The sequence below is a fragment of the Aspergillus wentii genome, assembly GCF_001890725.1.
Source record: "Aspergillus wentii DTO 134E9 unplaced genomic scaffold ASPWEscaffold_3, whole genome shotgun sequence".
Lineage (NCBI taxonomy): Eukaryota > Fungi > Ascomycota > Eurotiomycetes > Eurotiales > Aspergillaceae > Aspergillus > Aspergillus wentii.
This window is the reverse complement of record NW_024467834.1, coordinates 2977893-2998391: the sequence shown is the minus strand read 5'-3', so window position 1 is coordinate 2998391 and position 20499 is coordinate 2977893. Positions and strand designations below refer to the sequence as shown.

The 20499-nt window shown below is 48.4% G+C and overlaps 11 protein-coding genes across 11 annotated transcripts; 8 read left to right on the top strand and 3 right to left on the bottom strand.

The window, feature by feature from the left end:
- The first annotated feature begins 57 nt into the window (after nt 1-57).
- ASPWEDRAFT_131667 (H(+)-transporting V0 sector ATPase subunit c'') lies at nt 58-1350 on the top strand. Its single transcript, XM_040829282.1, has 5 exons — nt 58-193; nt 255-289; nt 354-445; nt 505-813; nt 869-1350. Exons 1-5 carry the CDS (start codon nt 136-138, stop codon nt 975-977), a joined length of 603 nt encoding a protein of 200 aa, XP_040691128.1. The 5' UTR covers nt 58-135; the 3' UTR covers nt 978-1350.
- On the top strand, nt 1309-4184 carry ASPWEDRAFT_58966 (uncharacterized protein). Its single transcript, XM_040838422.1, has 4 exons — nt 1309-1682; nt 1736-1776; nt 1830-1867; nt 1916-4184. Exons 1-4 carry the CDS (start codon nt 1413-1415, stop codon nt 3700-3702), a joined length of 2136 nt encoding a protein of 711 aa, XP_040691127.1. The 5' UTR covers nt 1309-1412; the 3' UTR covers nt 3703-4184.
- On the bottom strand, nt 4003-7094 carry ASPWEDRAFT_108010 (uncharacterized protein; the record flags this gene model as incomplete). Its single annotated transcript, XM_040827934.1, has 4 exons — nt 4003-4475; nt 4527-4664; nt 4722-6042; nt 6102-7094. The coding sequence occupies 4 exons, from the start codon at nt 7092-7094 to the stop codon at nt 4003-4005; spliced, it is 2925 nt and encodes a 974-aa protein (XP_040691126.1).
- Nucleotides 7095-7746: 652 nt separating this feature from the next.
- ASPWEDRAFT_26836 (uncharacterized protein) lies at nt 7747-9095 on the bottom strand (the record flags this gene model as incomplete). Its single annotated transcript, XM_040832908.1, has 3 exons — nt 7747-8376; nt 8430-9000; nt 9052-9095. The coding sequence occupies 3 exons, from the start codon at nt 9093-9095 to the stop codon at nt 7747-7749; spliced, it is 1245 nt and encodes a 414-aa protein (XP_040691125.1).
- A 370-nt stretch (nt 9096-9465) lies between these two features.
- Nucleotides 9466-10985, top strand: ASPWEDRAFT_39133 (alpha/beta hydrolase). The gene has a single exon (XM_040835036.1). It carries the CDS (start codon nt 9902-9904, stop codon nt 10517-10519), a length of 618 nt encoding a protein of 205 aa, XP_040691124.1. The 5' UTR covers nt 9466-9901; the 3' UTR covers nt 10520-10985.
- Nucleotides 10986-11229: 244 nt separating this feature from the next.
- ASPWEDRAFT_39131 (putative FAD monooxygenase) lies at nt 11230-13714 on the top strand. The gene is made up of 3 exons (XM_040835035.1): nt 11230-12202; nt 12258-12551; nt 12602-13714. The coding sequence occupies exons 1-3, from the start codon at nt 11552-11554 to the stop codon at nt 13556-13558; spliced, it is 1902 nt and encodes a 633-aa protein (XP_040691123.1). The 5' UTR covers nt 11230-11551; the 3' UTR covers nt 13559-13714.
- A 352-nt stretch (nt 13715-14066) lies between these two features.
- On the top strand, nt 14067-14685 carry ASPWEDRAFT_108841 (CXXC motif containing zinc binding protein; the record flags this gene model as incomplete). The annotated part of the gene is made up of 4 exons (XM_040828023.1): nt 14067-14180; nt 14234-14299; nt 14366-14488; nt 14539-14685. Coding segments are annotated over 4 exons (450 nt in total), but the record flags the coding sequence as incomplete, so codon positions are not given.
- Nucleotides 14686-15252: 567 nt separating this feature from the next.
- ASPWEDRAFT_106854 (small nuclear ribonucleoprotein F) lies at nt 15253-15709 on the top strand (the record flags this gene model as incomplete). The annotated part of the gene is made up of 3 exons (XM_040827841.1): nt 15253-15296; nt 15422-15577; nt 15640-15709. Coding segments are annotated over 3 exons (270 nt in total), but the record flags the coding sequence as incomplete, so codon positions are not given.
- A 1254-nt stretch (nt 15710-16963) lies between these two features.
- ASPWEDRAFT_39128 (uncharacterized protein) lies at nt 16964-17683 on the top strand. The gene has a single exon (XM_040835034.1). It carries the CDS (start codon nt 17160-17162, stop codon nt 17418-17420), a length of 261 nt encoding a protein of 86 aa, XP_040691120.1. The 5' UTR covers nt 16964-17159; the 3' UTR covers nt 17421-17683.
- Nucleotides 17684-18262: 579 nt separating this feature from the next.
- ASPWEDRAFT_92804 (DASH complex subunit DAD1) lies at nt 18263-18631 on the top strand (the record flags this gene model as incomplete). The annotated part of the gene is made up of 3 exons (XM_040839591.1): nt 18263-18304; nt 18354-18416; nt 18470-18631. Coding segments are annotated over 3 exons (267 nt in total), but the record flags the coding sequence as incomplete, so codon positions are not given.
- Nucleotides 18632-19176: 545 nt separating this feature from the next.
- On the bottom strand, nt 19177-20143 carry ASPWEDRAFT_50628 (uncharacterized protein; the record flags this gene model as incomplete). Its single annotated transcript, XM_040837468.1, has 3 exons — nt 19177-19548; nt 19598-19801; nt 19856-20143. 3 exons carry the CDS (start codon nt 20141-20143, stop codon nt 19177-19179), a joined length of 864 nt encoding a protein of 287 aa, XP_040691118.1.
- Between the last annotated feature and the right edge of the window lie 356 nt (nt 20144-20499).

The window sequence follows — 20499 nt, the reverse complement described above, 5'->3', positions numbered from 1 at the left end:
GTTCCCATACATACAAGCAAGACCGACAGACAGAGCTCCAGCTCCTCCCTTTCCCCACCCGCCCATCTCCGGTCTTTCTTTGCGGTTTTTCTTTTCTGTCTTTGGTGGTTGAGTATCTTGATATTTGACGTAGCCATGGTTCTCGCCTATCCAGCCGGTGCTGTGACCTTGTCGCTCCTCGTGATAGGAGGCTGTGAGATCATCCTACTGAATACCCCGGCATCGGACTTTGTGAAGCTAATATGTTACTTTAGATATGCTCTTTCACGGGGACGGTGAACAATTCAATGTATGACTCGGACCTAGTTATGCCGTTTATTCCTACGATCGAGTTCCTGTTAACGCCGCCTTAGGTTGGTCAATTCCTGGAGTCCGTCTCCCCATACGCTTGGGCAAATATCGGTATTGCAATGTGCATTGGCTTGTCGGTCGTTGGAGCAGCATGGTATGTTTCTCTAGGTTCTTTGGGTTTATTCTCTCGTCACTGACAATGTAATCTTTCAGGGGTATCTTCCTAACGGGCTCTTCGATTGTCGGCGGAGGTGTCAAGGCACCCAGAATACGAACAAAGAACTTGATTTCCATTATTTTCTGTGAAGTCGTGGCTATTTACGGTGTCATAATGGCAATTGTTTTCTCCGCGAAGCTCAACCTCGTGACCGGCGACGAGATTTACTCCGGCAGCAGTTACTACACTGGATTTGCGCTCTTCTGGGGAGGAATTACTGTCGGCGCATGCAACTTGATTTGCGGTATCTCCGTTGGTATCAACGGAAGTGGTGCAGCTTTGGCTGATGCTGCTGATCCGAGCTTGTCGGTTTCCAATCTTGATGAAGTCTCTGGAAGCTTTCGCTAACAATCCCTATAGATTCGTTAAGATTCTTGTCATTGAGATTTTCAGTTCCGTCCTTGGTCTTTTCGGTCTGATTATCGGGCTTTTGGTTGCAGGAAAGGCGAACGATTTCGGAGTTGTTTAAAGTCCGAATCTTTCACGACAACTTATCTTCAGGAAAGGACGATGTGAGCAGTGCCTGGGGGTGCTTGTATGACTTCTTTTTTTCTCATCTGTTTGTTTTTATTATATACAGCATTGAGGCGTATGGATCCGATCTGACTGTAGAACTTTCTGGGTATGCGAAGTGCATTATTGATGATCCCGCTGGTTTGCCGTGATGATGTCTGAAGTCGATGTACAGTAACGGACCGGGAATGAAATTGCAAAACATATTTAATTCAGATTGTATCTCTTGTATGAGTATGACAAGCGTGTAAATCCCCTAGGTTGGATGGGTCGAGTAACTAGCACATGCCGCATACATAAAGAAAGGAGAAGCTCGGAGCTGCGGCCACTGAACAACGCTCTTATCTACACTCCCCCGCACCCCTCCTTCATTGCAACATCAACTTTCAAGATGGCAGAAAACAGCCTCAGACCGGCGATTTTGATCGTCTCAGATACAGCTTTTCAGGATCCGTCTTCTGACAGGACAGTCGATACTCTTACGAATTCGTTCACCGTTGAGGGGTCGAGTAGCTGGGAGTATCCCACCACTAAGATCGTGCCCGATAACGTCCTCGACATTCAACGAGTTATCTGCAGCTGGACTGATGGGCCCGACTGGTTCAATCTCATCATTATTAGCGGTGGAACTGGTTTCGCTGTGAAGGATAATACCCCAGAGGTTCGCCGATCTTCCCTGTGTACTTCATTTTCATGTTGTCTGATGATTTGCAGGCTGTGTCGCCTCTTATTCATCGCCATGCACCGGGTCTTGTGTAAGTGAGCACATCTCAATTGCAAACTGCAGAGTTATTAACTTAACTGTCAGGCATGGCATGCTCGCTTCTTCTTTGAAGATCACGCCATGTAAGTTGGGATTGCTCTTAACTTCGATAGCTGCTGACAAGCACCTAGTCGCAATGATGTCTCGACCTGTAGCAGGAGTCCGAGATAAGTCGTTAATCATCACATTACCTGGGTCGCCGAAAGGCGCCAAGGAAAACCTTGAGGCAGTCATTAAACTTCTACCGCATGCATGCATCCAGGCAGCTGGAGCAAACTCCAGAACCATCCATGCTGGTGGTGTGAAGAAGCTGGAAGCTGATGCTGGCATACCGTCTTCTGGATCCAAAGGACAAGAAAAGCAGCATGATAATCACCACCAGCATTCTCATTGCCATGGGCATGGACATGGACATGGACATGTGGTCCCCAAAGCGCATACTTCGCCATCAGAAAGGCCGCAGTCGAATGACCCCAATGCAGCACCCAACCGGCGATATCGCTCGTCACCGTACCCGATGCTCTCCGTCGATGAAGCCCTCAAACTTATCAGCGAACAAACCCCAGACCCAACTGTGGTTGAAGTTCCAGTAACCACTTCTTTGGTAGGTTCCGTCATTGCTGAGGATGTCTACGCGGGTGAGGCAGTACCGGCATATCGAGCCAGTATCGTTGACGGGTACGCTGTGATCGCACCCGAATCACTTACATCTGGTCCAAGTACGAAAGGCATCTTCCCGGTAGCCTCTATTACCCATGCTAAACCCGGGGGGTCATTATCCCCTCTTGAGCCGGGAACGATTGCGAGAATTACAACCGGGGCACCTCTCCCACCAAATGCCAATGCTGTGGTTATGGTCGAAGATACTGTTCTTGCAACGTCGACTCCCGACGGAAAAGAAGAAGCTATGGTGGAGATTCTAACAGGTGACATTAAACCGAAAGAGAACGTCCGCGAACCGGGAAGTGACATCGCCCTGGGGTCAAAGATTCTCCAAAGAGGAGACTTGATCACATCCGTTGGAGGCGAAATTGGTCAACTAGCAGCAACAGGCACTAGAACTGTCAAGGTCTTCCGGAAACCCTGCGTGGGTATCCTTAGCACCGGTGATGAATTAGTTGAGCACGATGACCCTCAGTCCCTCTATGGAGGCCAAATCCGCGACTCCAACCGTCCATCCCTCCTCTCCTGTCTTGCATCCTGGGGTTTCCCAACAGTTGATCTTGGAATCGCCCGCGATACCCCCGTCGGCGAACTCGAACAGAGCCTTCGAGACGCCCTCCGAGGGACAGGCAAATCCAATACCAGCGTCGATGTGATAATCACCACTGGAGGCGTATCAATGGGCGAACTAGACCTCCTCAAACCAACCATCGAACGTTCTCTCGGCGGCACAATCCATTTCGGCCGCGTCTCGATGAAACCAGGCAAACCGACCACCTTTGCAACCATCCCATTCAAGTCATCAACACAATCGTCATCGCCATCCGCGCAGCAGGAACGCGAGTCTAAACTCATCTTCTCTCTCCCGGGTAACCCTGCCTCGGCCCTCGTTACACTAAACCTCTTCGTGCTTCCCTCTCTCCACAAGTTCATGGGAATGGGACAGCGGCCTCAAGCTATCCAGGCTTTCCGTCCAGCGGTTGGCCTGCCCCTCGTGTCTGTTACCCTGGCACATGCCTTCCCTCTTGATTCCAAGCGTACGGATTATCATCGTGCTATCGTAACTGCGTCCCGGTCTGATGGACGGTTGTATGCCTCAAGTACCGGACTAGAAGGGGTCGGACAGAGAAGTTCACGGGTAGGCAGTCTTGCCAGTGCAAATGCACTTTTGGTGCTTCAACCGGGAACTGGAAAGGCTGAGAAGGGTAGTTTGGTAGAAGCTTTGATGATGGGGGTTGTTGTTGCCAGCGAGTAACTGGTTTGTATCTGATTGACCTAGTCCACTTGGATACCGATACACCGATACTTGAAAAGCAAAATTATTATATATTGAGGCTATATAAATGCATATTTACTAGAATGGGTCCTATAGTGACGATAGTCTAAATGCACCAGTATAAATAGAGAATGAACGCCTTCCGGCGCCAGCTAGGCACAGATGCAATATTGGAGAGATGATTTCAAAGTAAAATTCTCCGGGAAAAAACAGACATGTCGCCTTGGAGTAAGCAATGATATCGTCAATCGTAGAGAGGAGAGAAGTCGGACTTGCATTTCACCCTTTAGTGACTTTCCAGTTTTTCTTCTTCTCGGCTCGAAGCGCCAGCAGCGTGCCCTCTCTGCCTTGCTTTCGAGCTATCTCAATGACGATGAAACGGACAAAATCTGGTAGTGTCCAGTAGCTGCTATGTGCACTCAACATGTTGAGGTACTGGATGTTCAGAGGCCCGCCACCTCCAGACAGGAAGTAATCGATTTGGCCGTTGTCGTTGAGTAAGAGCATACGCTTCTCTGCGATTTCTTCTCGGGTGAAATCGTGCGTCTCGAGTTCAACGTTGGAGGGAAGTTTGGAAACAGCTGCAGGCCGTACGGGTGCTGAGGATGTAGCGGAGGTAAATGTGGGAGCGGAGCCCCAGCGGAAAACGCTGCCAAATGACTTCCAGAAAGATGCTGAGCTTGGTATAGAGGCTGCCTTGAGAGATTCGGCAAGGTCGCAGTCGACTGCAGCATTGACACGAAATGCGATTGCTATATCAAATTAGTAAACGAGAATATGTCAATGTTGTGATAGTTACTTACGGTCAGTCGTGTGCATGATGTTGTAGAGATTATCCACAGCCAGACATCCATACTTATCAACCTCCCCTGCAACCCCGCGAAGTCTATCATCACCTTCGCAGCCAGGCTTGTCTCTTCCTCTTCGGGGAAGAAGGTTTGCTATGAAAGTTGTTAAATCAATACCTCGGAAGTGCCGGCATAGTCCACGGAACATACCTTTGTTTAGGAGCAAAAAGAACCCCACTGGACTTCCACAGATGAACAGGTTTTTGGTGTCGAACTCGAAGATGTCCTTGTGAATGCTTGTTGTCGAGAAATCAAAATCGGGTATCTTAGTCGGCTGGTGGCTGAGGATGTCAACAGCCATTGCGCTTCCAAGAGAGTGAGCAATTAAATGCACACGTCCATGTTGCTGGAACCCCGGGTTATTTTTACACCATAGTCGGAAAATGCGATTCGCTTCCTTTACAACCGCTTGGATCATCTTGGGCTTGTGATGTGACAAATAGTACGGGATATCAAGCATGACATCGCTAATTATAGACCTGACTGCGGGTATAGTCTCTGGAGTAATATCATCAAGGGAGTAGTGGTTGGTAGTAGGGTCTCCAGCAGCTTGAGCCTCGAGATGCGCTTCCTCTAGGGAAAGTGTCGACCGCCAGTTCACAGGAAGCGCCATGATGCCTCCATGATCCTGGTCAACATGCGGCCAAACCGGTTCGCTATATGACTCCATGTTGATATTCCTGCGCAAGACATTGATTGCATGCGTGAAATGGAAACTCTCCATTCGCTCGGACAATTTCTGGCCTATGCCGTGTATGACAAGTATTAGATCAGTAGGGCTTGGCCTTGATTCCTCCATTGCGCAAGCATAGCATATTTGTTCACCCGCTGGCGCAGACATGCTGTGGGTCCGAGTACTTCTAAGATAGTGGCTCACGTCTACAGGGTTCGGTTTGGATGGATGGAGTTTATCCCACATTCGCCGGCTGAAACCACGTATCACAGGTATGCCAATCTGCCGTCCTTTGCGAATCGCATCGAGTGGCTTTCTACCTCTTGACGCTGATGGGAGCAAGCTGGGCCGGAGAATTTGTGCGTGTTTTCCGTCGACATAAATGACACTGGAATTCATGTAGGGCTTCACGGTCTCAGAATGTACAGCTGTCGCACCGGAAGCTCGGTTTTCGTCAAGATTCAAAAGGTCAGGTTCTACTTCGACGGTTTCTTCGGGTCCTTCTGGCCCTGAGCTGGTTGTTTTGGGGTCTTGTGGCGTTGCAGGTTTGCCCGTAGGCTTTAGGTCTTCCTTCTGCCAAAGCTTGTGCACGATCTTCAGCTCGGCCTCCGCGCCATTTTCCACGCAGCTGTTGAGCTCATCTTGCCACGTATCGGTCCATGTTCTCAAGTAAACGTATCCATCTTCTAGCTTGTTGGCAAGCTCCGTCTCCACGGGAAGCATAGTGTTTTGGTAGAACCATGTAGAGCGGAGAACATTTGATATATCGTGAAGAGGACTCCAGTAGATCGGTTTCATCTATGAGAATAAAAGTCAGCTCCTTGACACTAGGTCCGAAGATCCCGAGCTCTTTATACCTTCAAATTTGGCAGTTCGACAAGATGAAGTCGAGAAACACCAACAGGAACCTTTTCTTGGGCATTTTGGTCTGGCTCGCTCTCCTCTGTTTCAGCCAGTGAACCTTGTCGGGATTCCTTCGGATGAACACTTGATCTCAGGCCTGAGGGTTTTGACGCTACGTGATTCGAGCCAAGACTATTGGCCTCGATATTCTCCTGCCTTCCATCTTTGGGCGCGTTCAACTCGAGTGAACGGCCAAGTGGACTTGATGTTGGTCCTAAGGGAGCTCTGATGAATGGCGAGCCGCTGATGCTTACATCCCGAGATCGATTGCCCCGTGGACTCCAATGTTCCGCTTCGTCAAGGTCGCCTTGTTTGGGGTTACGGCCTTCCCTCTTCCGAAAGCCAGGGCTGCCACTTCGATTGCCCTCCTCTATCTCACCATCCCGTGTGGAGCGAATGCGCGATTGTTCCCACGACCCTCTGGCACGGCTCTCTGCGCTACCGGTTTCGCCATTTTGTCGAACCTTGGGGTTCTGCAATTCCCGATCATCCAAATAGGATGCAGGGGTGCTTGACAAGCTTCTTTGACTTCCGAACGCACTTGTATCTTCCCGACTTCCTCCTTGCCTTTTCCGTTCCCTTTCAACAACCGCTTCCCGCCCAGGCACCGATATTCCCGAATGTTTATTCAGATGGCCTTCTCCGGATTTTTTCTTCTCCGCAAGCTTCGCTTTTCTGTCCCTCTGCAGTGACTGCCAGGACTCCTCCAGGGCGATATTATCCCGAGCTGAAAATGGCTGAGGCGGAGCTCTGTCGCTGTCGGGGCCATGACCGCCAGATGGAGGAGGCAAGGAACTCAAGGGGTCATCGATCGGTAGCGAGGACGTATAAAAGAATTGTGGACGGACTGTGGGTGGCGTAGCCAAGGAGTACCAGGCCGCAAGGTCGGGATCGTCATCGGAGAGAAGACATGTCGGGCCGTAGGTGTGGATAGGACCGGCCATCATGGACTGTTATGCTGTTGCAGAAGCTAGTTCGACTCCGTACGAGGAATATTCAGGCCTCTCCGAGTCATATACAGCTAGATGAGGTGATCAAGACGAAACTGGCATGGTTGAAAACGGTGAATCGAACAGGTTGCCATCACAAGGTGTCGAGTCAGCAAGGGAGATGCATCTGCATCAATCTGAGGTAAAGCTTCCGAAAAGCTCAAATAACACAGGCAAGGAAATTTTTATCATGACAGAAAGACATGGAAATAGAAAACATGCTTTGAAGCAGTGCAGGGAAGAAATTCCCCAACTGCGACTGGTTGGAAAAGGATCCTTTGTCGTTTCTTTTCTTTTTCTCGTGATACCTTTATGACGTCGCCCCACGTGTTTCTGCCAAGGAACAACGCCATCTTTTTTTAACAACAATGCGTTTTTACTTGCTGTTCAACAAGGACAGCTTGGAAAAAACGGGTGGTTGCAGGATATTATTCCATTTGAAGCAATGGGAAGTTCATGTGAAAGAAATACACGAGTCGCGCGGACTGAGAAAAAGAAACCATTAACATACAGTGATTCGACGGCTATAACAAAGAAAACGCCATGGAGGTATCATTTGAAAAACAACTTTTGCATGTGAAAACAGAATAAACCGAATAAACCCCAGAATTCAAGATAGCTTGCTGTCATCTATGGACTTGAAGCTGGACAGGCTGCTGTCACCACTCTGTTGAAGATAGCTCCGCTTCAGTTGCTCCTTCATCAACGATAGTGTTCGCATTTGGAGCTCTTCAAAGGCAAGAAAAGTCACCGCGGGGGCCCCTAGCATGTCGAGCAGCTTGTGGATGTCGTGCATGTGTTTTCGAATGACGCTGTCGGGAGCACAGAAGGTGCGGACGCTCATCTCCTTGACGATTGCTTTCCAGTTGTGCAGATTCGAATTGAGAAGAATGGGATTGGTCGAACTCTCTCCGTTGAAGCACAAGGTCCGGACATTGGACAAGATGAGCTGGCGCTGTGTCGCCTGGTCGAACTGGAACTCGATGACCTGTGGCCGGTTCTTGGATCCCCAGAAGTTGGTGACTTTCTTGATGGATTCCTCGGAGATTCGACCTTCGCTGTACTGCTGAACGAGAAACTTGTTGGTACTGACGCAGATCATGACTTCCATGTCGGAGTAGAGCTTTGCTTGTGTTGGAGGATCGAGCGAGATGGGGACAGTCGACTTTGGCACGATATTCGGACGGCGAGATGCATGATGGAATGGATTGGGATAGGCCTTGGCCGCCATGTCTCCAGCCTATGATGCGTTAGAAAAATGAATGGAGGAGCAAAGGTGGTGATAGGACTTACAAGTTCTTCGACATGCTGCTTGATCTTCTTTCCCAACCCCTTGAAGATCTTTTGCTTGGACTTGTCGTTGGGCAGATCCTGCAGATCGGAAGTGCAGCCCAGCCAGCCTTTCTCTCCAAAAAGCTTCTTGTGAGGCTTCTTTGCTTGCTGGGCAGATTCATCGGCCAGATCAAGATCAAACAAGTCGATTTCAAGAGACTCCATTGGCCCTTCGATGGGCAGCTTGCAGCTGTCTTCATACTCGAGAGTAGCAATCTGACTAACATTGCATTCGTCGTGCACTTCGTAAGATGGTTGATACTGTTTGCCGTCGTGGACTGGGACATGGAGTCTGTCCGGCACGTACAAAGCACCGTACGGCGGTATTTGATGCAGCGAGGGAGACGATGACATTTCCAAAGGGTGAAACGATGGATCGATGTCCGAGTGGGCCGAATGAGAAGAACAAGCGGAAGAAGATGAAGAGCTGGAATAAGAAGAGATGGTGCTCGTATCAGACGAGGTGTTCCAGAAAGCCCTATACTCTTCATAGAACGGGTTGAGCTTGGCGATGTCCTCGTAGGACGAATGTCTGTATCGACTGTTAGTGTCTTTGAATATGGATTGAAGCAGAAGAACTTACTCCGGACTGAGCATGATGGGCACTTCAACGGAGGTGTCGTTCATTGTGGACGATGGGATCAAAGAGACGGATTGAAACAAAGACTCGAAGTTGTTGGATATGAAGATGAAAGAGATGAAGTCGAATACTGGTTCGAAGGAAGATGAAATAAAGAAGAAGATAAGGAAGAGAAAGACGACATGGAGTACGATGACATCTTTTATTTTGAAGCAATTCGAATACTCGTTATTGTTTACTATTGAAAAAACTGAAGGAGTATCGATATCCCATTCAATACAATCAATACAATAGAGGAGACATTGATTCTATTCATCTCGCAATGACTGCTTGTATTGTTGGTGGTGAATGCAGACGCAACAATGGTCATTGACGATCCACAACACAATCCAGTATGGCTTCAATTGATTGTCTATTGTCTATTCATTGGTTTCTACTTTATTTTATTCTTTTTCTTTCTCTCTTATAGTTCTATTGTCAAATTTGGCGAAATGTTTGAAATAATCAGTTCAAGGCATACTTGTAGATCCTGTCAGGCTGCGCAGTGCTATTCTTCCCCACGTTTTCAACTCTCTAGAATCATCTTTTTCTTCAGCCAACAACCATCAATATCTATTCTACTCTATTGTCTTTGAAAATAGCCTTTCCTCCCGCCCATATACACCCCCCTCAAACCACCCATACGCACACAATCATCTTCCTCCACGGTCGCGGCAGCAACGGACTCGAATTCGCAGGCGAATTCTTCTTCTCCGAGAGCTCAGAGAAGCAGAATCTCTCCTCGCAACTCCCCAGCTGGCGATGGGTCTTCCCAACAGCCCGTGAACGATGGGACACCCGATTCCAAGAACACATGGACGCCTGGTTCGATATATATTCGCTTACAAACACGGACGAGCGTCAGGAATTACAGACGGAGGGGCTAAAAGAGTCAGTGGGGTATGTTCTCGACATTGTAGAGAAGGAAATTGCCCTTCTCGACGGACGGGCAGAGAGACTGTTTCTTGGGGGAATGAGCCAGGGGATGGCGACAATTCTGTGGACCTTGCTATGCTCGCCTATTCGACTTGGAGGGACACGGTTGGGGGGTGTTGTCGCGTTCTGCGGGTGGTTACCCTTTGCAGGACAGATTGAGGCGATCGTCGAGTCGCATCCTGATTCATCTGCCGTGGATAAAAGTACGCAGGTGGGGAGGCATCTTTTGAAAATACTCGGTTACACACCCCTGCAGATAGAAGAACGGGAGTTTGACTCGGTCGTGTCTACGCCAGTGTTCTTGAGCCATGGGACGGACGATGCCTGGGTTGATGTCGCACTGGGTCGGCAGGCAAGGCAGCTGATCAGGCAAATGGGGATACAAACAGAGTGGAGGGAGTATCTGGGAGCAGACAACGATGGGCATTGGATAAAAGAACCAGAAGGGATTGATGATCTTGTGCGGTTTTTACAAAGCCATGCCCATATCAATTGACGATGCCAGCATCCATTCGAGGGTCCGGAATAGCCGAGCTTCAATGCCAGCGGGCCGGAGATGGAGATGGTTACTGAATCGGGAGAATACACTGGGTCGGAGTTGTAGATCGGTGTATGCGGTGGATAAATTGTCTTGATAGTTGTGACGAGTGATCAGCATGATTCACGAGGCAAAGAAGGTTACTCGGAACTCTACCGGATCGTTCGGTAGGCAGTTTTGGATTGATGTCATGTTGATTCTTCTCCTGCAAGATCAGGGACAGCATCCATGACTTTGTCGTCTTTGTGTAATGATTGGGATTCCGGACAAGTAAAGACTGATTTGTCCATATCACCTTGCATAAACTATCGAACAAACGCATGTAAGATGGCCGTGTTGTAAATCACGCTCGTAGACGGTTGATTATACGGCTGTGATTATCGCTGTCATCCAGTTCACCGCATGTAGAATTTCAATGGCAAAGCACTCGGCAGTCTGCCAGCACCAACACCCAACACCAGCAACGACGGTCAATCCATATTTGATGCTATTCAAGTCCCGGCTGAGGCTGCCGACCAGCCCCGTCACGTGCTGCCACTCCACATGCCGACTCTCTATCCGACCGGGGGGGAGACGCCATAATTTGCGTGCTGTGATTGGTCAGGTGCCTCGGAGTCAGCGCCGGCAGTCTCTCGTCTGCTCTCTTCCCCCCCCCACACTCTCACCCACAGTTGCATCCCAAATCCTCCAGTATTCGCAGGAGCATTCTTTTTTCTGGGTCTGCAATGCAATTGGCTCTGGCCAGTGCTCATCAATATTGGCTCCCCCTTCTCCACGATCCAGCCGACTATGAATGCCGTAGTGGTTCTCCGAGCTGCAAGCAGGTTGCAGCTTGGTCGGCCCGTCAGGGTATATATATGAGGCGAGTTTGTCTCTTGTCCTGCTCTTTTTTTTACCATGCTATCACGGGTGATGCTTTGATATATCCATCTTTATTATATTCCAATTTATATATTTATTTAACTATTCCCTGATCACCGTCAAAACAGCATGGCACACCAACAGGAAAAGTATGACATAGTCATCGTGGGCGCCGGCCCCGTTGGCATTCTGTTGTCGCTCTGTATGTCCAGATGGGGTTACAAGGTCAAGCACATTGACAACCGTCCTGTCCCCACTGCCACTGGTCGCGCCGATGGTATTCAGCCTCGCTCCACGGAGATCCTCCGCAATCTTGGCTTGAAGCGCCAGATTATGGCCTACCACCCCGCTAAGGTCTACGACGTCGCTTTCTGGGACCCTCTCGCTGAGGGCAAGGGTATCCACCGCACAGGCAGCTGGCCCAGTTGCCCTCGCTTTATCGATACTAGATACCCCTTCACTACTCTGGTTCACCAGGGTAAGATCGAGAAAGTGTTTATCGATGAGATCGAAAAGGCCGGAACCACCGTCGAGCGACCCTGGACCATTCACGGATTTAAGAACGATGGCGCAGACGAGACCTACCCCGTTGAAGTGCAGCTCAAGTCCATTGATACCAATGTGATCGAGACTGTCCGTACAAAGTACCTCTTCAGTGGCGAGGGTGCCCGCAGTTTTGTCCGACAGCAGTTGGGCATTCAGATTCACCACAAGGACCCTATCGCATATGTGTGGGGTGTTATGGACGGTGTTGTGAGAACCGACTTCCCTGATATCGAGGTAGGTAGCCCAAGAATATTGAGGATGAGATGAGCATGGACTAATTGATGTCTAGACAAAATGCACCATCCACTCCGACGCCGGTTCGATCATGGTCATTCCCCGTGAAGACAACATGGTCCGTCTCTACGTCCAGATTGCCTCGTCCTCGGACCCCGACTGGAACCCTAGAAAGACCGCCACCGCCGAAGAAGTCCAGAATGTCGCAAAGAAGATCCTCAAGCCCTACTATTTGGAGTGGGACCGTGTTGAATGGTACTCTGTTTACCCCATAGGACAGGGTATCTCCGAGAAGTACACCTTGGATGAGCGCGTTTTCATGGGTGGTGATGCCTGCCACACCCACAGCGTATGTTACTATTTCCTGCTTTTTACTGAATCATTGCTAACACCTTGAAGCCCAAGGCTGGACAGGGAATGAACACTGCTTTCCACGACGCATTGAATATGGCCTGGAAGATCCACGCTGTCGAATCTGGATTGGCCAACCGTTCTATTCTGAGCACCTACGAGAGCGAGCGCAAGGACGTCGCCGAGACCTTGCTCAACTTCGACTCGAAATACGCCGCCCTGTTCTCCAAGCGCCGTCCTAATGCTGGTGAGGTCGGATCTGCCAGCCACCACACTGTCCAGGCTGGAGGTGAAGAGGATGAGTTTGTCAAGACCTTCAAGTCTTCTTGCGAGTTCACCAGTGGATACGGTGTTGCCTACAAGCCCAACGTCTTCAACTGGGACGCTAGCCACCCCGCCCAGTCTCCTCTGTTCAACGTCCCCAACGTGAGACTGACACCGGGACGTGCTTTCACTCCCTCCACTGTCACCCGACTTGCGGACTCCAACTTTGTGGCCCTGGAACAGGAGGTGCCGGCCAACGGAGCGTTCCGTATCTTCGTCTTCGCCGGAAAGCAGTTGAGCACCAAGAAGGCGATTGCGGACTTTGCTGCCAACCTGGAGAAGGAGCGCTCGTTCCTCTCTGCCTACCGCCGATCCGACAAGGCGTCCTTCTTTGAGCATCACCACCCTCACTCCAAGCTGTTCACCCTCTGCGTGGTGTATGCTGGAGAGAAGAACAAGATCGACATCGATGCTGTGCCCCAGGTCATCCGCGATTACCACCACCACATCTACGCCGACGACCTCCCCGACGTCCGGGTTCCCAACGCAACCTTCGCTGCCCACGAGAAGCTGGGCTTCGACCCCGAGAAGGGAGGTGTTGTCGTCACTCGTCCCGACAGTCATGTCGCCTGTACCGTGCAGCTTGTGGAAGGCAGCGGCACTGTGGATGCACTGAACGCATACTTTGGCGCATTCACCACAAAGCCTTTGGGTCAGGACCAGCAGCAGAGCCGTCTGTAGGGAACGGATGAGATAGAATTGGATTTTGTACTATTTTAGAGCTGTTTTGCTTCGATGTATATGATTCTTTTTGGTCTTTTGGCTCGCTCATTAAGAGCGATGATGGCCTCAGCATATTTGGCGTTGTATATCAAATGCATTTACTATTCTGATTGACTGGGTATATTATTGTAGTAACTGCTGAGTCGTAGTCTTGTAGAAGTAGGTGGATGCTGACTTAACGGGTGCCGAACATCACCCCGCACCAAATATTGCTTCAAATCTTCTTCCCTAAGCTGTAACCAGTAACCACAGACAACAGAAACAGACAAAATGCTTTCCCTGACTATTTCTGCTGAACTCAATGGGTATGTTTCTTCTTACTGTGTGCAGTTTCATCAGTTATCCTTTTGAAATAAGATTTTTTTTCGTCTGAACTGCATTCCCCGCACTCGAAAAAAAAGAAACACCACCACCACCATAACCACCATCACGACTGAGCATGATACTGAACTAACAAACCCACAGAGTAACCGGACTCCAGCCAACAGACACCGAACAGAGCCCATACTACTACACCTTCAAAGTGCAATGTACCTCTTGTCGCGAGACGCACCCGAATTGGGTCAGCTTCAACCGTTTTGTACGTATTTTTTCTTCCTCTGAAGACTAAACTTGAGCTGATTTATGGTCTAGGAACAAACTGAAATCCCGGGAAGTCGGGGCGAAGCTAACTTTGTGTGGAAGTGCAAGCTGTGCCAGGTTGGTTTTATGCCTTGATATGGGCCTATGCCTATGTATAGAGATGGTCTAATATGTATGATGCAGAAAACACACTCTGCGTCTATAATCGCAGGTCCGAATGCGTATGAGGCCGATGATAAACGCCCCGCGAAGAAGGTGATTGACCTTGACTGTCGCGGGTTGGAGTTTACTGAGTTCAAGCCTGATGTAACTATCCAGCTTCACATGTCTTATAAGAGCACAGCTAACGAGACCAGGGCGAGTGGGAAGCCAAAGGAGTCGAGTCTGGCTCTCCATTTACGGGCATTGATCTCTTCGAGGAGGAAGAGTGGTATGATTATGATGAAAAGGCTGGCGAGGAGGTTTCCATCAAGGATGTTAAGTGGGAGATTAAGAGGGGATAGATTCAGGTATTTGTAGATTGTAGATTAGGGGAGTCGTGGTGTCTGGTGTGTTGGTGATATTGAGCTATCGACTATGTTTTGCTTCCGCGATGTTTCTTGTACGACAACGCAAAGTCCCTGGGGTATATTCGTGTTTTTTCTTCTTACTTCTCTCTGATATTTATATACATTTATCAGATTAGTTAATTAAATAAATACTCCAGTCAGTACGATACTAAATCAAAACCTCCAAGGCGGTAGTCACCTCGGCCTCTGATTGGCCACACCGCCTGGCAGCATCACATTTTCGCGGCGTGTTGCAAGTCGGCCTTCGACAGCCAGCAAGAACAGAAACACCCGACCAGCACCACACGCGACCAGCACCACCGCCATCTCTACGGAAGACAAACGAACTCTTCCCAGCTGGTGGAATCATCAACTCACGCGATTGACGTCTTTGGAATAGAAGACGGTTGTGTGTTATCCGATAGAGATCTGAAGTGTCATCATGAGTGTACGTCTGTCTGCGACTGGACCTATCCAAGATAGCTTTGTTCTGCCTATATTCGAGTGACGATACTGACTTGCTTGCAGTTCCAACCAGTCAACCCCCGGCCCTTTTTGCAGGCTAGGTATGTTGCCCCCCAATCAGCCCGAGCCCGATCAGCTCCCAATTCAAGAATAATCTGCTGCACGACCCTCTATCTCGAGACGATCGCATATATTGGATAAAGGGAGGATTCTAACTGCTCTACAGAGTCGGTACCGAGGTTATCATCCGCCTGAAATGGGGCCAGACCGAGTACAAGGGCCAGTTGGAGAGCATCGATTCGTACATGAACGTGTTGTTGAGGGATACGGAGGAGTACATTGACGGCAAGCCGACGGGGTCTTTGGGACTTGTTTTGATTAGGTGGGTGTCTCTTCTCGATGGAGAGGGAATTATCGACCATGTCAAGGCAGGACTGACAGCAGCAGATGTAACAATATCCTCTGGATGGGATCAGCCGACAGCGTGGAAATGACGGAACTGGGGTTAAAATAAGCGGGCGATCTGGTTGATTCGATATTCGACTTCTTTTTTTTTTTTTCCTTCTTTTTTCTGCAAATTCTTTCAAATTTTATTTCCGGAATACCAAAATGAGGATGCATCTACGGACATAATATTATTCTCAACAAGGAAATCTCATTTACGGAGGTATGCTATGCTGTGCTATGCTGAGCAGGACCAACGCAAGCCTTTTCTTTCCTTGTACCGGTGCAAGGAGTTGGCTGATGGAATGGGCATCTTGAATGTTGCCTTGGACTACTGAGTACACGAGAGGAAGATGATTTGCCGCTGTGGGATGATGACAAGGACGATATCATGCTCATATAACAGGGCAGATATACAAATGATGTGAATAGAATCAGAGAGTGAATCTATTCAATCTACTTACTATGTAAGATGATTGCGTACCGGGTAGAATTCATAACGTTGAACAATTCATGGACAATTCAGACTCGATATCATACTACATGGCTGATACCGTACGAAAGAGGAAGATTATATCATAAGATGTATCCCTGCAGAAAAAGGCAAACATTTCACCGAAAATGTCGATCTTGACATCAAGAAGAGCGGGCTGTGCAGTGCTTCGTCAGACGAGAAGAGGCAAGAGAGCAAGAAGAAGAGGGGCAATTCGGCATATGATAAGAAATCTCCATTTTACAGGAGAATTATGAATTACCGATGGCGGATTATCGAATGAGAAGACTACATAGTGCATAGTGTGTAGGATGAAATATAAGAATGAAAATCCACCTCCACTTGTGTTTCTCCAGATTCGTAACCCACGATGCAGTCAACGTCATCCTATATGATATGAGTGAGAAGATGCATTCCATCAGTGTTTTTTTATAGAACCATGTGTATTCCTTCTATCCACATTTTGTATTCTGTATGATATATTGTCTGCAAAGAGAATGAGTCAATCGACGTCATGGCGCCAACCGCCCCCATTCAGACGAACAAGTGTGTGTGGAGTTGCAGACCCTGTCAGCCCCTCATTTGTATAGGAAGAGAGGATATCACCCGATCAGCAAAAAAAGCCCCCCCCCACTGCTTGAAACTATTCGTGTCGTTGCTTTTCCATGGGTCGATGATCTGAAGAATAATCAAAATCAAAATTAAGAATAAGAATGATTATCTTTCTATTCATGTTTTGTCCTGCAGTTGGTCCTAGCTGGTCCCCAGTCTGGCGCGTCATGAAACAGTGTGAGTTCTTATAAGTGATCTTTCCTCTTGGTCTTCTATTTTCTCTATTCTATCTCCTCTACGATTCTATCCTGTGGACTACGGAATTCGTCTCCGAGAACTGCCGTTCAACATTACCCCTCCTCTATACCTACTCTATCTACTCTATACCACTCTACTCTACCATTCTATACTCTCATCTGTTCCTCTACTCTATACTCTACTACTATATCATCACAACTCCTCGCTCGCTCACACAATGCGCGACATGCCCTCCAAATTCATCGAAATCCTCGACCCCGAAGACGGCCACCTCCACATGTCCTCTTCGGACGTCCGTCTGGAGGACGTGCTGGCTGACCACGAAGCCACCGTCACCCGACCTCGTTCCTCCACGCAAACTTCCTCCAAGACCTCCGGCAGTCTGGATAAGGAGCGATTGGATCGTCGCGATTCCGTCTCGCCGCCGCAGAGCCCGTGGAAGAGATGGAGTAGTATTCTGACTGCGCGCCGACCGTGAATGCCTACCTACAAACAGTACCGCACTTTAGTGCAGTACATACTACAAAATGAGATGATGAGTGAGACGAGATGAAATGGATAAGCAAGGCTGGATTATGTGCATTTGGATACCCTTTTGTTTGGTGATGATTATCTGTTTTTCTATACAATGTTTTATTAGCGACGAGTCCGGAGTTCCTTCAATCAATCAACAACAACAACAACAACAACAATATTATCAATTCAAAATAATTTATCTACACTGTGCAACCCTATAAACGCTTACGTCAGCACTGGCGTACATCCCATAAAATAAATTTGGAATGGCAAAATCACAACAACCGGAGAGAAAAAGTCACCAATAAAGATAGTGGGAGTAAAAATGTGGTGGAGCGAACCATGTCGATCTTCCACTGGAGTCCCATTGAAGACCAGAGCGTAGGGCAAAATTAATATCGAGGGTCCCTCAGTGGCAAGAGTTGATGTTGATCTTATATGGAGTAGGAATATGGAGATATAGCGGTCAGGAGGGGAGGTTTTATTTTTAGCGAGATGGATGTTATCTATTCTCATTGACAATAATATTTTGGAAAAAATATGGAATAATTGGAGGCATTGAACAGTGCAAATCATGAGAACAAAGAGAATCAAGAAAAGAAGATGTAATATTACCATAAATACGCACCAGGTGCACTCACTCCAGCCGTAATTTACGTACCGCAATACACCCCACACAACCAAACTCCAACTTCCACAACATCGCGTATCCAACATCGTACCTCATACATCAACAGATATTCAGATACTCAGATATCTACCAAAATGTCAACTCCCAACTCAAGGGTCACAAGCCCATCCGTCTTCCAGCAACAGCGCGAAGATCTCGTCCGGGAGATTGCTGTTGTGAGTCCCCTTCCCTCCCCCCTGCTATGTCCTTGCTAACAAAACCTAGGGCATGGAAGACGTGCTCCAAAACATCAACCGTCTAAACCGGAATCTGGAGAGTGTTATTGCTGTATGTCGTCCCATATTTACTCATGTTAATCGAACATATCTAATAAAGGTCAGGTCGGAAATGAATTCGGCTCCGTAGAAGCCTTATGGTCCCAGTTTGAGAATTTCATGGGCAGACCTGAAGATCAAGGAGACGCAGCTGGAAGACCCACCAAAGAAGGTCATGAAGAAGGACAGAGTGAAGTTCATGATGAAGGGGATTCATCAGCATTTCAGGCATGATTAACAACTTACGAATTGGAGTGTTTAATGATTGATTGAAATATTGTATTGTATTGTTTGTTTGTTACTATTGATACCATTGTTTACACGATTTACCCAGTCAACAGGGTGGATGATATTCGATATTTCATCAGACTCCGTAATATCATCATATTCAGATACACGGATCTCATGGCCATGGGATGTCGCTTGCGCCAATATAACTCCTATCCCATGCATGCAAAAAAAAGGGTGGCCAGCAGACCGAGTTCATGACAGACATAAAATGTAAAAAGAGGAAAAAAGGGCCAAAAACAGATAGCACAGGGTGGGGAAAAAAGAAAAACAGGTATAACAACATGAATAACATTAAATCAGAAAACCACCTCAGAAGAAAAGAAAAAAAGCACACGAGTTTTCATGCTCATATCCAGTTTGCATCAACATGTCGCGTTGTATGATTGAGCCATCAGCCGTCAAGCCGTCAAAGCAACCAGGCTTCGTATTCGGCAGAAAGAGAAAAAGAAAAGACAGACAGAAAAGGTAAAGCAAGAAATATCTTACAAGATCTTGCAAGTGCGCTTCTTGACCTTTTTTCCTGCCACACGGCCGCCTCCACTGGCATTCCCTGTGGGCTTGCCATTGGTTTTTTGGCTTGGACGGCTGGTCCAGGTTTGTTCTTCTTCGACGGTCACCACGGTGTCGACTGCAAGTGAGAAGACCTCGTCTACTCCGCGCATTTCCTTGCTACTGCACTCCACATACGAGGCATTCATTCGTCTGGCCACCGTTTCACCCTGCTCTGGTGTGATTGGTGTCAGACCCTGCGTCTTGAGGAGCTCAATACATGTTCTCTTGGAGCGCAGGTCTGATTTCAAGCCAACAAGGATGATGGGTGTAGTCGGGCAAAAGTGAAGAACTTCAGGATACCACTGCATCATGTTAGATTTGAAATGAGTACCTATAATAGGTGGTACATACCTTGTCCATGACATTTTCTAGTGAAGCCGGGCAGTCAATCGCAAAGCAAACAAACAACAGATCTGTCTCGGGATAGGACAGCGGTCGAAGACGATCATATTCTTCCTGACCAGCAGTATCCCAAAGAGCCAGCTCCACGGTCTTGCCTGATGCGCGATGAATAGTTTGTGTAATGTAGTTTTCAAAAACCGTCGGGACGTATTTCTACCAGTCAGTTAGCAACGACGCACACAATATGATTGACATCTATAAACCCACCTCTGGAAAGTAGCCTTGCGAATAACTGATCAACAAACAAGTCTTGCCGCATCCACCATCGCCCACGACGACGAACTTTTTCGAAAACGCGGGCGGCTGCGTGACGTTGGTCGCCTCGGACATCATCCCGCTGGAGAAGCTGGTGTTGGTGCTGGCCGTGCCGTTGCTGACTCGGACGCTCTGGCTGCGAACACGGTTATGGCGCGGGGTCATGGATGGAGGAGGAGTGGCGAGAGAATGGCGTCGTGAGGCCGCATAGACTTGGTCGTCGTACATCTGGCCTGACATGGTGTTGGGCACGAACAAACTAGTGGGTGTCTGTCTCGATGGAATGTGGCAGAAGTCAAAATGACAGGTCGGTCTGATACCTAGAATTGGATGCCGTAGAATGGCAGACACGCGGAGAATTCCTGATGATTTATCGGGGTCGCTTGCAGGTATGCGATGTAGATGAACAATGTTGGATTGGATGGAGGAGAGTTGTTGCTCGGACAGAAGATCGAGAAGAGGGAATAAAGAAGAAGGGATGTCGAGCTGGGTTTGGAGATGGATGATAGAGAAATCGGCCCTGGCGATGTTGATTGAGAACTGCTTTCTTTCTTTTCCTTGGTTTAGCTGTGGCTCTTCTTCTCCACGACGACGAC